Source organism: Erithacus rubecula (assembly GCF_903797595.1).
Source record: "Erithacus rubecula genome assembly, chromosome: 3".
Taxonomy (NCBI): Eukaryota; Metazoa; Chordata; class Aves; order Passeriformes; family Muscicapidae; genus Erithacus; species Erithacus rubecula.
The window spans coordinates 29,140,840-29,156,001 of NC_136689.1; the positions used below are offsets into that span (position 1 = coordinate 29,140,840).

At 37.0% G+C, this 15,162-nt stretch overlaps 1 protein-coding gene across 1 annotated transcript in view; it reads right to left on the minus strand.

The window, feature by feature from the left end:
- Positions 1-6,606: 6,606 nt before the first annotated feature.
- The window catches only part of ITGB8 (integrin subunit beta 8), a 44,434-nt gene continuing 35,878 nt past the window's right edge, over positions 6,607-15,162 (minus strand). The window contains exons 10-14 of the mRNA XM_079302275.1: positions 13,670-14,075; positions 12,378-12,603; positions 10,759-10,862; positions 9,483-9,646; positions 6,607-9,389 (exon numbers count right to left, since the gene is read on the minus strand). Coding sequence (XP_079158401.1) covers positions 9,267-9,389; positions 9,483-9,646; positions 10,759-10,862; positions 12,378-12,603; positions 13,670-14,075 — 1,023 coding nt within the window. The 3' untranslated portion in view covers positions 6,607-9,266. The remainder of the gene's footprint in view (positions 9,390-9,482; positions 9,647-10,758; positions 10,863-12,377; positions 12,604-13,669; positions 14,076-15,162) is intronic.

The window sequence follows — 15,162 nt, forward strand, 5'->3', positions numbered from 1 at the left end:
AAACTAAACTACTTGGTTTTCATTTTAGACAGAATGAAACACTCTCAGTCTGTCACACAATGATAAATCTTCCTTCTGAGAATGACACTTTTTGGGTTTGCAAAATAATCTGACACATTTTTTTCTTTGAGCCAAATGATTATATTTTTTAAGAAAATCAAAGGCACAAGGAAAAGTCTTCTTCTTTCAAAGGCATGAGATAAAAACTGACTAAGGAAACATTCATTTATTATTTTTAACATTGTGATTAGGACCTATTTGTGAACCAAAAATCCCTGGGTAAGGTGCAGTTTCTGTCTTCTATGTTTTAGGTTTAATGTGCTAGGCAGCAGCCAAAAAGGATAAAAAGCACAAAGAATAAATAGGGACAGCAGAGAACATTTCAAGTCACAGTTTCAACATGACAGCAGCCTAACTATTAACAGAGACAGGAATTTTAAAAGGAAGCTACTGCTATACATAAGAAATTAGGGGAGGAGTCCCATTTTAAGCATATAGAAAAAAAGGTATGTGAGACTATGACAGGCTGCTGGCAATCAGAGATGGACTTCTTGATGCTGAAGAGAAGTTAATTTGGATGGAATATGCAAACACACACACATATAAAATTATACAGAAAGAAATATTTACAAATGAAAACAAATTGTCATCAGAATGGGGAAATTAGAGATATTAGAGGAGAAATATGTCTCTGAGGTTTGTATGTGTCATACACCTTGCAGAAGCTGTGATTTAAAGCTTACAGCAGGAAAATTCCTGTGGGCATCTGAGGGCTTGCTAGTATACCAAGAAACAGCCCTGACTTCTTAACTCTGGAAAGGAGCAGGGGAATGGGACTGCACCTGACCAAGTTCAGAGATGCTCTGTTTAACTTTGCACTACAGACTTTAACTTGCTATTTTCTGCCCAAAAGTAAAAAACCTCTCCTCTTCAGCTGTTTCCTGATGAAGTCCTCTGATCCCGTGTCTGCAGTTTTCAAAGAAGACACGGGTAGAGCTCAATTTAGATATAAAGTGATGAACAAGAAGAGGAGAAAAGAATCTGAGAAAGACAGGAATTGTTTATTTTAGCTGCTGTGTCTTTGTTTTTTCACAGGATCCTGGGTGCAGCTTCTCAATGAAAGAAGCTAATCATAAACACTCCTGAAGACAAGGATAATCTAGAGAACACTGTGATTAAGTTGTATACATCTTTGAAATTCCTACTTTGTCTAGAGCAGAGTAAAGCGAAAGTGTGTCTAAAAATTTTGGGAAAAATCCATTCACTGTCATGTCCCCAGTGTCCTCAGAAGGTCACAGATCTTACAGCCTTAGTGATGTTTTCAGAATGCCTCTGTAAGACTATGGTCAAAGTCCAAAATGTCAAAAGGGAATTTGTGAGAAAGGCTTCTCCTGGGAGCAGTTTTGAAAGCAGAGGAACACCACTCAGAAACAGGTCCTGGGCTCTCCAGATTGCTCAGGCATAAACAAGAGGCTTAGGATGAGGCTTAGAGCCCCAAAAGGGGGACTTGGCAAGCTGCAGAGCTGAAAGAAATATATCACATGTACTGCTTTCAATAAGCATATGTGACATAACTTGGCATTATTATGCTGTTGTGGTTAATAATTGAGTTTTATCTGCTTGCATACACATCATCTTTATTAAACAGTAACTGTCCTTCATGAATCATGCAGTTCAAGGCCAAGAACATAATCAGAGACCATGCTATGCTCTGTGCTGAGGAGAAAGAATGGTTTGCAAAAAATAAGGAGAATTCTGCTTTCTGCCACCCACTACAGTTTCCCTGAAATGAGGAACCAGATGATAATGTTGGGGTCCCTTGGGAAGTAATAAATCAGACTGGCAGCCTACATCTACCACATATGAATTCTGTACAGTCCAGCCCGACTTGGACAACTCCTAAACTCCCAAGCAGAAGATGAGCAGCCAGAAGAACTGACAGCACCTGTGTTCTAAACACGGCTTCAGATGGCTTGAGCTTCTGTACAAATAGTTTTTATTAATTTTATACAACACATGAAACAGATTGATTTTAAACAGAGAGTAGCAGATGACAATCTTTTGGTTGCCATCAGGCATATTCAGATACTCATTCAAACCAACTCTCACTAATGCCATTGAATATTGGATCAAATTCTGCAGCTATTACAAAAGAAATCATGCAGGCAGAGAAATTCTGTAATAGCATACACCTACATGACTGGTGTCAAAAATGTGGCTAAAATTTCTCTTTCCCCTTCTGGCTTTACAGACTGTAATTTAGGTTTCTTTTCCCTTTGGAGTCTGGGCAGCAAGGCTTTTCCTTGGCAATGGCAGCTGCAACAAAATAGCAGTTGCATTACCTTTAGAAACACCTTTTGGTCCTATTTACCCTTGCTGGCAACTATGCATATATGGGTAAAAATTGGCTAAATACAATGCCAGCATCAGGATATTTAAAGATATATTGGCATGAATTAGTTACTGGATTACAGAACATAGGAATGAAGAGAGAAAGAAAGTTTTTATACAGAGCACTTACAATCATTTCACAACATACAGGATATGCAACCCTGCTTGGTGCCAGGATCACTGGCTATGGGAGAATTAAATGTTAAGAAAACCTCAGCTTCATGAGTACTGCCAAATGGCAAAGTGGAGCCTGTACTCTGGCTCAAGTTATGTGCTTGAATTCTATGTCTCATATCTAGGCTTATGTTTACCCTGAATGATAACATTAATGTTTTTTCAAAAAGGAGATTTCAAAGAAAATGCGTATTTCTGTTTATAGGACTTGTTGCTTCTGCTTGCTCTGGTGTCAGTGAAGGTTGATTACAGCATCTGTGAAAGGAAATTATTCAGACAGTCTCAGAATACATGTCAAGATGACGTTCCTTACTTTGATAAAAAAAGCAAAAAATATTTACAGGTTTTCCCTGTGATATTTACTTGTTTTTCTCCTTCCAGTTTTGACCTCTTCTTAGTGTTTCTCTTTTATTGTTAACTCCTGGACACTAAGTTACATGATGATTGAGAACACATCAGTTGTCACTCGATTCCAGCTCTCACTCTGAAAACAAAAACTGGATCATGTTAGCAGCACAGACAGGTAGTTTTATCAGTGATGTCTGGCAGGTGTCTTAGTGCCACATATCTCTTACTGAGGCATCACAGAAAATTTTAAATGTCCTTATATAGGGCATATTTAAAGTCTTTTTCAAGAGCAATTTCGTGCCACTGTGCAAAGCAAATGCTGTGACTGACTGCACGAGGGCAGTGTGTCACCCTCCCCACCAGTGACATGTTTTCACCAGCACTCGTGAAGTGACCCAAGTGTGCAGGGAGTGACAGAGATGAGCATCTGCAGAGATTCACCCATTCCCAGAAATCCAGCTCCTCTACCACCCAACAAGCAAGGGAGAAGAGAGGCCATCACAACCACTCATCCATCTAGAGATTGTATTTACTGAAGTATCTTCTTGTCTTCCACAAAGTACTAGCACCTCCTGGTGCATTCAGGTTTCGGATGGGCTGGGCAAGGTAAACCAGCTGCACCTCCAGACTCATAAATGAGGTTTTCTTCCTTCCCATCTTCTCAAAGTTCATCCTAAATGTACAGCTACCCATTTGCCTACATCTGACAAAGGTATTCTTGGTATTTTATCTCTCTAGACACAGTATTGTACAATTTTAAAATAACCACAATCATATTCTTCCCTTTGCAGACGTTGGTGCACCTCAGTAAATGTGCTCTTCCTTGTCATAGACATATTTAATATTAAAAATATGAAAAATCCATATGGATTAAATATTGATTTTATTTTTTAGAGAGCAAGTACAATGATGTTGCATTAAAATAATGCTATGTCATAGTTGTTACAGCTCTGATAGAAAAATAGACATCTCAATATGCTACAGTGTAACTCATTAATAAATATCACAATAGAAGTTAGTAGTCAACTGAAATTAAAATAGCTATAAAAGTATACTATTTTAAATAATAAAATATTCAGTATATTTCCAGAAGAACAAAAGTAGTGATTTAAAAAGTATCATTTAAAATGAAAAACGAGCAGTAAAAAGTTATCAAATTTAAAACCTCTTCCCTTACTAACATTCTCTATGCATAAAATCTAGAGACATATTATTTATTTCTCTATATTTCTTTTATACAAAAGGTAGTATATGTTAAATAGAAAGTTAAAACGGTAGTATTATTAATAGCTGTCACACAGTTGCTAAGTAAGACACTTTAAAGTAGCATTATTTTTGAAGCAGTAGTAGGTAAGAGTGAAGATGTCAGCATAGCGAATTCATCCAACACTAATGCCTCTGCAAAAGACTTTCATTTTTTCAACATCTCCCTTGAAAATATATAGCTGAAACAGCCCAAATGCAATATAGGTATCAGGATGAAATGTTAGAGTTTTTACAGAAGTAATTATTTTAACAAATGCCAGATATTTTATTTAATTTTTTTTATAGGTACCTTTTCTTTTAAAGCATGTTCAGAAAAGGAAACAAAGAGAACATGCAATTCAGAACAGCATTTCTAAAGCTTAAGAATATAGAAAATTTAGATTTTTTTCTTTCCCCCCCGCTCCCTCCCTAGACAGGCCAACCATTCTGAGCTGGCTTGCTTTCAGTGAAACCCCTCTGATTTGGCTTGCTATAAAGATACATTCCCTCTGGTTAACTTTAACCTTTTTCCCCCCTCTCCATGAATTTGAATTCTCTCTAAGAGCCAACAGGTACCTGTGCATCAGATCAGCCTCCGGATCAGAATTAAAAATTAGTGTTTTTCTTAAGTATTGCTTCATTTCTGCTTTCCCCTCTGTTGCAAAATGGTAGCCAGGACATTGTCCCCATGCGTCACTGGCAGCCAGGGCAGAGCAGGAGTCACCCAGCACTGACTCAGCACAAATGCCTCTGTGAGAAGTGCCCTTTACAGACACTGCTTGCATTCCTTAGGGCTGGCTGCTGGAGAGCCAGGGGCTGGTGGAAGTCAATGGGCAGGTGCCCAAACGCTCCCCAGGAGCTCTAATGGAGCTCTGCAGCATGCACGTTTACAGGCTGCCCCTTGCTGGGTTGTGTGCAGGCATTTTTGAGAGTAAAGATGTGCAAAGCCTGCAGCAATAGGGGTCAGACTGCACACAAAGCAGACCCAGTGTGGGGCCAAGTGCTGCAATGCAAACCCAGGACACCACTGCTGCCAAGCCAGCCTACTCTGAAGAGCTTTCCTGCCCTGGCAAAAGCAAGATCTCAGAGCACCATTTCTGCAGGGATGCTGTGGGGAGCCCCAGTACTGTCCCTCTTGAAGTGTCCACCCTTGCATCCTCTGCCCTGGGCACCACCAGACCCTATGTCTGTTTAGGATGGAGGGTTGCTTGAAGCTGTTTCAAACGTTTATTCCCATGGTTTGCAAAACATTCACACTAAGCAGGAAATAAATATTATATATGATCAGACTGGGAATATAATATTTTTCCATTGCAGTCTGTAAAATGCTTCACATAGCAGGTTTTCATGACATCATAGAGAGGAAAAAATAAATCCAGTTGTAAATAATAGCTAAAATGTAAACTATGCCCATACGAACATCCTTCCTTTTTAAGGTTCATTTTCAACGTCCTTGCAAATGTAAGGGAATTTCAGCTGGGCACAATGAAAATTCCTTGCATACCATGTGCACGTTTTCTGGATGAAACAGCTATTTTCCCACACACTTCTGCAGCAATCTTATTAGTGTAGTGATGATGCTTGAAAATAACTGTTCCATAGCATTTCTTCATTTTATAGTACTCAAAAAAAATCTGAAGCAAAATACATACTTTTAAATTACATAAACATGCAATTTCTGAAGTGTCAGGCAAATAACAAGTAAAAGATTAAAAAATGGGACTAGAATTTGAAAACTATACATATGGATTTTAACAGTAATAACAAATATGCTATGAAAAATCAGGCTCCATTTGTGGGATCAAATCTAAAAACAATTCCCCAAACCAATGATGAGATGCAGCAGTATCTGCTCGTATATTTTTGGATATAAGCATGAGTAGAATTATTGGACTTCTTTTTAAATTTTTTTTTTTTAAAGCCCAGTATAAGCAGTGTTACTTGAGAACTTTGGAACATTCTACTCTGAGGTTAGTTAGTTTCAATACATTGAAAACTAATATGAACTAATTTGTCTTTAATATCTCCCATATTAAGCACTATAGGAAGCACAGTCCTTCTGCAATCACTGAAGAAATTCCTTGTGAATTAAAGGCTGCTTTCTCATTTAAGGTCATGTGCTGAGGGAACACAGCTCCCTAAATAGTGAGGCTTTTGTTGAGCTATTCATCTCCTGCAGCAGCTCTTCTGAAAAACATGGTCAAAGGCAGAGGGAAACAAGTACCAAGCAAAGCCAGAGTTTCTCATGGATAGATTCCATCCCTAGAAACAAAGCCTCTTCCCAAGAATCCTGCTCTGTATAAGCTCCCCACGGGCCTTCTAAAAGCCTTGACCTGTCACATTAGCAGCAGCTTATTCTCTTTCACCAGCCTCTTCCACAATACAGCAAAGCCATGAAGGAGATGCAAAAAAGCTTTTTTTTTTCTTTTCTCAAAATTAAAAAAAAAAAAAAAAAAAAAAAATTTATATATATTTTTTAATCTCAGGACAGCAAGCAGCTTACAGTGCAATTTGTCCTGTGAGCCTGCTCCATTTCACCAGAGCATTTTAAACATTCAGGCAGGTGTCTGATAAGGAAATACTGGCCGTGCCCCTTCACAGGCAGCACTCCAATGCCAAGTGCTACAGAAGAAAAGCAGTAGCAGTGTGATGTGATGTGTCTGGAAGATGGGTATTACAGCTCAAGTTTTTCTTCCACCAAGAACCCAGTTCCATTATCCCCTACCCACAAAAAACTGAACTCCCTCTAACAGGGAAAAGTAATTTCTAATGAAAAAAGGATAGTTATCAGTTCAATAAATGCTTTAGTACAGGCCATTATGGGGATATATATATATATATATATAAATACATTCTGAGGAATCTTTTTTTTTAAAGGGTTTATCACACTGCTCAAAGAACATAATTAACCTGTTTTTTATATACTTATATATACTCCACTAAGCTTTTTGCTTTTTTTTTTTGTTTTGTTTTGTTTTTTTTTAAGTTAAATAGACAACCAGAGATTGTTTCTGACTCACAAATAGCCATGACTTGTGACAAGGGTAACAGCAGGTCAACCTTTATCAATTTTTTATCTTTATCCCACCAAAACCAACTTTTTGGAATCTTTTATTTTATACAGGAGGAAAAGGTCCTATAGCCTTTAAAAGAAAATGAGAGTTTAAGCTGTACTTGATAGAAGACAGAATTAATATACAACTAAGGTTCTACAATTATGCTATCATTAGAGTCAGGGTCAGTACTCTCCTTTTGTTAAATGAGACAATTTTACTGTGTGGTAGAAAGCTCAGGACCTACTTTGGAGACTGCTTTAAAAATATTTAACAGTTCAATTTATGATTTTTTTAAAAAAACAATCTCTAATATTTTACGACTAATGAAAGGCCCATTGTCTGTATATCAATTTTCTCATTCCCACTTGATCCATTACCCAAAAAACTTAGCACTCATAAAACACTCATCATTTTTCTACATCCTGCCTTCCTTTCAACCCTCACAGTCCTCAGGTTTCAGTGGGAATTTACAGAAAAAATACAGAATAGGAAATACAGGTAATTTCTAAAGACTGCACATAAGTCCTGCTTTGTTTCTGAAATTCTTATCTATGAAAAATAGTGACAATATTTAGTATTAGTAATAAATGTTGTTAAAATGAGACACTGTGTTCTGAGATGATTTTTCTTTTTGTCAGCAAGGTTTTAGTGCATTAGAGGTTGATCAGATTTTCATAGGGTTTCAGCAGCATGGAGTTAGTAAATCAGACTGACACTTCCAACGAATATATAACAATAACATGTCTTCTACCACTGTAGCTGGTTTCAGGGATAAAAAAATAAGATGCTTCTGCTTGAATCTGTAGTTCACATTCTGCTTTCAAATAAGCTTATATTGGTCCCACCATGTTTGGAAGAATTTTGCATATTTCTGAAGGCAGAATCTGATCCATATTTATAAAGTCAATTAATGTGTTCTCTTGAGAAAAAGACTCCTGTTTTCCTCACTCGCTTCTAAATTGCAGATTCTTTCTTCCATCACACACTGGACAGATTTCTCAATGCACAAAAGTGACAAAAAAACTGTAGTGGTTACAAAAAAACTTAGAAAACCTAATTTTATAAACTAATTTACATAGAGAAAAAGAGCACATGTAAAGTCAGGCTTATGCCTGACATCCTACAAAAAGATCCAAGTCCTTATTTGGCAAAACACTGACATGTAGCTAGAAAACCAAACACAGCTCTGGTGTAATTTATCTATTTCCAATGGAATTGATGCTGCTGACTCTAAAGATGTAGTCTGCTGACAGTGATCATCATGTAGACTATGCTGTTGGATAGAGGAACTCTCATTTTCTGTAGCCACTCAGTTTCCAAACACCTTAAATTTTGCATAAAATTGGAGGGGGGGGGGTTATATTCAAACAAGTAAAAAAGCTAAAAAATCACTCTTTACCAGATATAAATTATCCTTAAGTGACATTATCCATACAAAAAACCCTATATATATATATATAATTTACCTGTGTGTGCCAGCATATGTGTGTGGATACACACACAACATACACCCATTTAATCCCATAATTTCTATGAGGAAAATATATGAGGCATAAGCAGACAAATCAGTGGATTCTGTCAACTGAGAGATCTATCAAAGTACCATTTACTCTATTTAAGAGCATTTTAATAATTTAATCTATTGCTATAATATACAGCAATGTTAATACTTCAGTCACAGCTTTTGTCCATTCCCACAGAGCACATCAGTACTAGCTACATGTAGAGTGAGATCAGTGCTTTGTCAGACCGGTTTGTATCTACATTCTAGGCCATAACTAAATAAATTAGAATATGCTAAAGTGCTACATCAACACTAATGTTTCTGAACAGTAGTAACGCACATTTCTCTTTCAAAAAAAAATTTAAAAAATACAGCAGCTATAGTTTCAAACATAATCACATAATGTGAGTATGTTTACATGTCACTTTGTTACAGTATTCAACAAAATGCACAACACAAAACCATATGGCAACAGTCAAGACTCCCACAGAGTAGAAAAGGTAATTTTTTTAAAAGTCGAGCCTGATGGAAATAGACATTTGCAGTCTTCAGAATTCACACTTGAAAGTTTCGTTTAGTCGCAACTTGCTGATGTCGATATTTATTTCCTCTGGTTTGTCTCGTCTGTATGTTACTGTTCTTGTACAAACTGTAGGCAAAAACATCTTATCCTTGAAGGAGAAGATACAATTTTTATCAGCAATTAGCTAACTTTTATAGGCAAGAAAAAGATTACTGAAGATGATGGCTCTGAAATCAATTACCTTCTTTGCTGTAGATACTCTGTAATCAGATGAAGATTTAATTTTATTGCTACTCCCCTGCAGAATTATCTGCCTGATGATAAGGACAACAAGCAACCCGATCAGAAAGGTAACTATAAAGATTATGGAAAAGACTCTAAAGTAGTTTCGTCCAGGGAAACAATCTGCAATGAAAGGAAAACACAAGGGTAAAGCCCCATGTATGGAACAGGCACATCCTTCTAACACAGGCATATCCTGTATAGCTTAGCAATGCTGCATAAATGTAATACAAACCTGATAAAAATTAAGGGAAAATAAACTGAGGCAACGTTGTCACATGCAAGCTTTTAAAGTTGGGCATATCAAGAAAGGCAATTTAGATCAGATCTATTGTAGAAAAATAGTGAAACTATTATTCCTTTAATCTCTAGAACTGAGAATCAGGCTTCATTGTATTGCCCACCATAAATTCTCTGTAGACAAGTGAGTTTATAGCTGAAGTAGAGAGGATGAAATATTAGAGATGTTTGGGGCAGAGAGAATTTAATCTTCACAAAATGACATGAAGATCACTGGCAAAATTTAAAAGAAAATGTATTTTATTGAATCCTTGTCTCACCTCTCCTCACTGGACCAGTGAGTTCTCCTCACTGGTAGATTAATACAGCAATCTTCTCTTAATATTAAAGTTATGAAAAAAGTATTCACAATTAGTTTCCTCATTTATGAACTGTAGTATAAAAAGATTTATATAAATATTAAGTGACAAAACGTAACCATTTACCTGTATTTTTATTGCTGCATGGAGTGATTAACTTTATGGAATTTTATTGAAAAAGATTTTATTCTTCTATAGACCTCACAACTGCAGTTTTTTATTCTTGAAAGGAACATTTAAACACTACTGAACTCGAGGTAAGCATTCTACTTCTTTCTTTCTTGTTTCTGGTAATGTCAAATAATATAAGCATGTTCAAAGTAATAAAACATACAGATGCCATAAAAAATTTTTACAAATATTTCTTTAAGCATTGCTCAGACAGGATTTATAATTATTAGATGTGACTTCTCGAGGAGCTGGAAAAACTGAACTTCGTGATGCTTATTTCCTGTTATTATTTATCTTTTACTTTCCCTAAAACTGTGAATGATTTTTCTCGTTGTCCTGCTTTCTTTCTTTGTTATTGTAATTATGTTATATACTTCTGAAAGACATTCTAACACTGGAAAATTCAATTACTTATTGCAATAGATTTTAATCTCTTATTAAAATAACCTAGAAAATGCCACTTACCTGAAGTATTGTCAATATAATGCAGTAGGTAAGTGCATGAGGTTGTGCACTGATCAAGTATTACTTGAGATGCATTGTTAGAATGATAGCACTGAACACAGTTCCTGTAAAATAAAAATTATAATTGAGAACCTATGTCTTTCTCTGCAGTCTCCTTTAAGAGATTGTATCAACAGGCTGACGTATTGCTTGCACATAATGCTTTCCTGTTGTTAGTAAAAACATTGCAACATTTATTTATCTTCTGAAATGTGATGCCTCTCTCAGTATTTTATCCCTCTGATGCTTCTCAGAACCAACTAGTCAGAAGCTGCAAATTAAAACATGTCTTTGGCTTCCAGCCACCTTCATTCAATCCCTGCTCTGCCTTTTGTGATGCAAGTTTGTCACAGGGCGTAGCTAAGGTCCAGCTTTCTTCAGCTTTCAGCCTACAGTTCTTTTCTAGTCTTTCCTTACCTATCAATCTCATTTGGATGCAGCTAGAACTCAAAGGTAGAGGTAGGTAGACACCTTTTGGGTGCTATGTTAAGACAAAGCCAAGTAAGTTTGCATTGCTGGGCAGTTTTAGAGAGGGAAGATTACAAGTGACAGACAATGTTGTCAGTCTTACCGTCTTCATTGTTATAGCCCTGAAAGACACAACTGTCACAAGAGATCCCCAAAAAAGCCCTAACTGAATTTTTAATGAAGATATGCCATACTCTAAATTTATTAAAGGCACACATTTCACAGAGACTTGGAGCAAGTGTAATCCAGAAAGGTTAACTGCATTTTATCTAGTGAAATCTTAGCAGCAACCTTTCCAGATATGGCCAAGATTGGCTCTCCAGCATTTCCACCAGAAAAGCTGCAATTTAAATAAATACAAATAAACAATGATTCTGTTTTGAGCACAATGACCTTTCCAATGAAAGGCTGATCTTTCACCCTCTGTACCACAGTGAGATGCAGAACATCACACATGTGATGAGAGGGCACAGAAGAGCTGTGGCCAAGGAAAGGGCTTCATTTGCTGTCTATGCCAGGACCACAGAGTGTGCCACTGAGAGCCTGGTCCAGCTTCTCTGCTCCTGGGCTTGCACATTTTGACCTCCACACTGTCCCTTCCTTTACAGGATTAAGGAAAAATGACATGCTTTAAGATTAGCATGGCAAAGACTAAGTGTTTTAAAACTGAGCAATAAAGAATGTTGCTCTCTAGTAATACCAGCTCTGCTCTGCTGATCAATGACAGTGACAATGCACAAGTTCTGCTCTAGTTCCACACCTCTTTCTTTCAGCTGAGAAACACAAGGAGTGTGCAGAAACAAGTGTAGAGACTAGTATTGGACTTGGTGGCATTCAAAAGTAGGATCTATTTTCCATTTTTTAAAAATACAAATGTATGATTTTATTTCCTACCCATAGATCTCATATGAAGAATGGTTAAAATAGATGCTGACATGCAATTCTCTTAATTGCCAGTGTGATTCCAACTACACAGAGAAGTACCAAGTATGAATTGTACCAATTTCTTACAATCTGAATAGCTAAGAAATATAGCATCTAGCTAAGCACAAATTTTCTTCATGTTTCAACACTAGGGAGTGAAAAAGTCAAGTCTAGCACAAGAAACATACCAGTTTTCTTCACAGGCTTTGTTACAAGTAGGGCAATATTCACAGAAACGGCCAAAGCTTCTTGGATCTGTGCACTCACACTTTCCACATACACATTTTCCTCTTCCACTGCAAATTTGGCCCTTTGAATTCAGGCAGTGCTTTGCTGATTGTGATGAGCACTCGCAACGATCACCTTCCCAGCCAGCAAAGCATTTGCATTTACCACCTTCACATTCACCATTACCTACAACACAGAGAGTCTGGAGTCATATGCTTCCATGAAAACACAGAAAATAAATTTTAGATGGATATATTCGTATTGCTTGTGCTTTACCTCAAACAGAGCAAATTTAGACCTGGACATTCTAACTAGTTTTTAAGTTAGCAACTTAGACTCAAGTTACTGGCATGACCGATACTAAGACTGCTGCTCATTGTAAAGTTGAGCAAAAGTTGCTACTATGAGGTTACCCTAAAACCTTTAACTAAAATTTTTCTTTTTTGCTCTGGATCAAAACAATGGAGATTAGGAATTACACAATGACCAGGAAAATAGTTTTCAGGCATAATAAACAAACTTCTCTTTAGCAAGAAAACATTCCATTCAAGTAAACAGCAAGATTCAGTGGAAGGAGAATAAAGTCTATGTGCACAGGCCAGGTTCTTTCCTTAATTTTCCATTTCCATTTCCATTTCCTTTTTTTCCCTTTTCCTCTTTTTTTCCTCTCTTCCCTACCATAAAGTGGATTACAACAAGAATAGGAATTTCTAACAACTCTCTTTCACTTAGAGTCTCCTTTCTGAAGCAGGAACTCCCTACAGTATTTGTGTTCATATCAGTATTTGAAATTAAGTGCCACTGTATCTCTCACAGGACTGATTTAGAATGGTACAAAATCAGAACCTCACCTGGAAGCTATGATCCCTTCCTAGTCTCTCAGTGTCTCATATTCCCATTAGACTGAAATGTTTCAACCAGCTTTCTAGAATAACATTATTTTTTGTTTGAGAAATCAGCATAATTACTTATAAAGAATCTTGAGATTTAAATAATAAAATAGCTAAACTTAGGAAAAAAAATCAATGCATCCCCTAGAAAATGGTGGTGAAATTTAGAAGACTGTGTGTATGCTGTGGTGAAGAGAGCCCAGGAGTGTGAATCCTTAACAGGATGCTCAGGACATTTCCCACACTAATCCTGCACAAACAATTCTTGTTCTTGACAGCCTTATATCATTGTTTTCAGCTGCATCAGTAGCCTCAGAAAGCAAAACAACCAGGAAAATACAAACATAAATGCTGCAACTTACCAGAACATAAATTTCCCTGGTGATATGGGCAGGAAAAATCATCCATTTCACAGTACTTGCCATACACCTTGCCTAGCTTGTTTTTGTAGCAGAAACATTTTCCATCTATGCAATTTCCTTGACCACTGCAGATGGGTTGGTCCTGGTGTTGCCTGCACTTCTCTGAGGGTAGTGTGTCTCTGTTAGAGCTACAGTTATTGTCACTGCACTGGGACTGTTTGCTGTCAAGAGAAGTTTCATCAGCCCACACTCTTTTGTGCCCTGTGCTGTCTCCATACTGGCAGGCACAGCTTTGCTGCACATTGACAATGGCAGTTTCATTGAAACCAATAGGCTTAAGTATGGCATATTTTCTTCCTCCAGTTGTGTGACATCCTTTCATTGTGACTGACACATTGAAAAGTACCTAAGAAGAAATAAAGACAGATTTAACATTATTATTATTATTATTATTATTATTATTATTTTCGTGCTCACATTTGCTTAAGCTTTTCAATACATAAATAAAGAAGAATATTATATTGTATATGAATATGCAGTAGTTGATAATAGCAAAATACACAGTGGTCACTTGTCAAATATGATATATTTGATAGGCATCACACAGTTAAAGTCCTAACAACAGAGGATTGACAGAAGACTACTTTTCAAGTTAAGAAAACATAATTGCAAAGGACAAGTTTAATACAAATTAAATGGAAATAGAAATATCACCACCATCTTCCTGCTATTATTTAATGTGCATATTCTGTTATATCACAGCAATACACAGGTAAGAATGGGGACTAGATTGAGTAAGACAATATACAAACAGAAAGAGATATGCTTCATAAAAATACTCTAAAATGAATGTCCTGCTGCAGAATTGGTCATGCACATAGAAACTACACAGGTTTTTGGATGACCCTGTCTACTCCTACTAAAACACAGAAATGGCTCACAAGTTAGCAGTCACTTTTCCCAATTCCATGGACCCAGTGCCTAGTTCCAGGCCATGTGATGGCCATCACCACCATCCTCCAGGTCCTTATCCCAGCAGCAGCTCCCATGGCTTTGGCAGTCCTGGCACAGGGCTAAGGATCATTTTGGTGGTTAGGTGATTGCCATAGAATTTCTATCAATCACCCGTAAAAGTTTTTGACAGCTCTGACATGTGTGACACACTAGACATCAATCTTGTATTTCACAATTGTTTTTTGGCTTTTTTTTTTTTCACCAGTGCTCTTCTGACAGAGTATTCTCTCAAAGGTTTTGAATTTTTTCAGCTTCCTGATCTAAAACAACTCCTTCTCAGCTCCTCACAAAGAAAACATAACCAGGAGGAAAAAGTGAGAAAGGAACACCAGAGAAGCAAGTACCTTTAATCTTTACTACCAAGAAATAAAGATTTCAAAATAAAAAAGGAGAAACCCCGAGAAACTGATTACATATGAGGCTGAAACTACCCACAAATACTAAGGCCATTCATCTCTCATCACTGTCTCTCCCTCCCG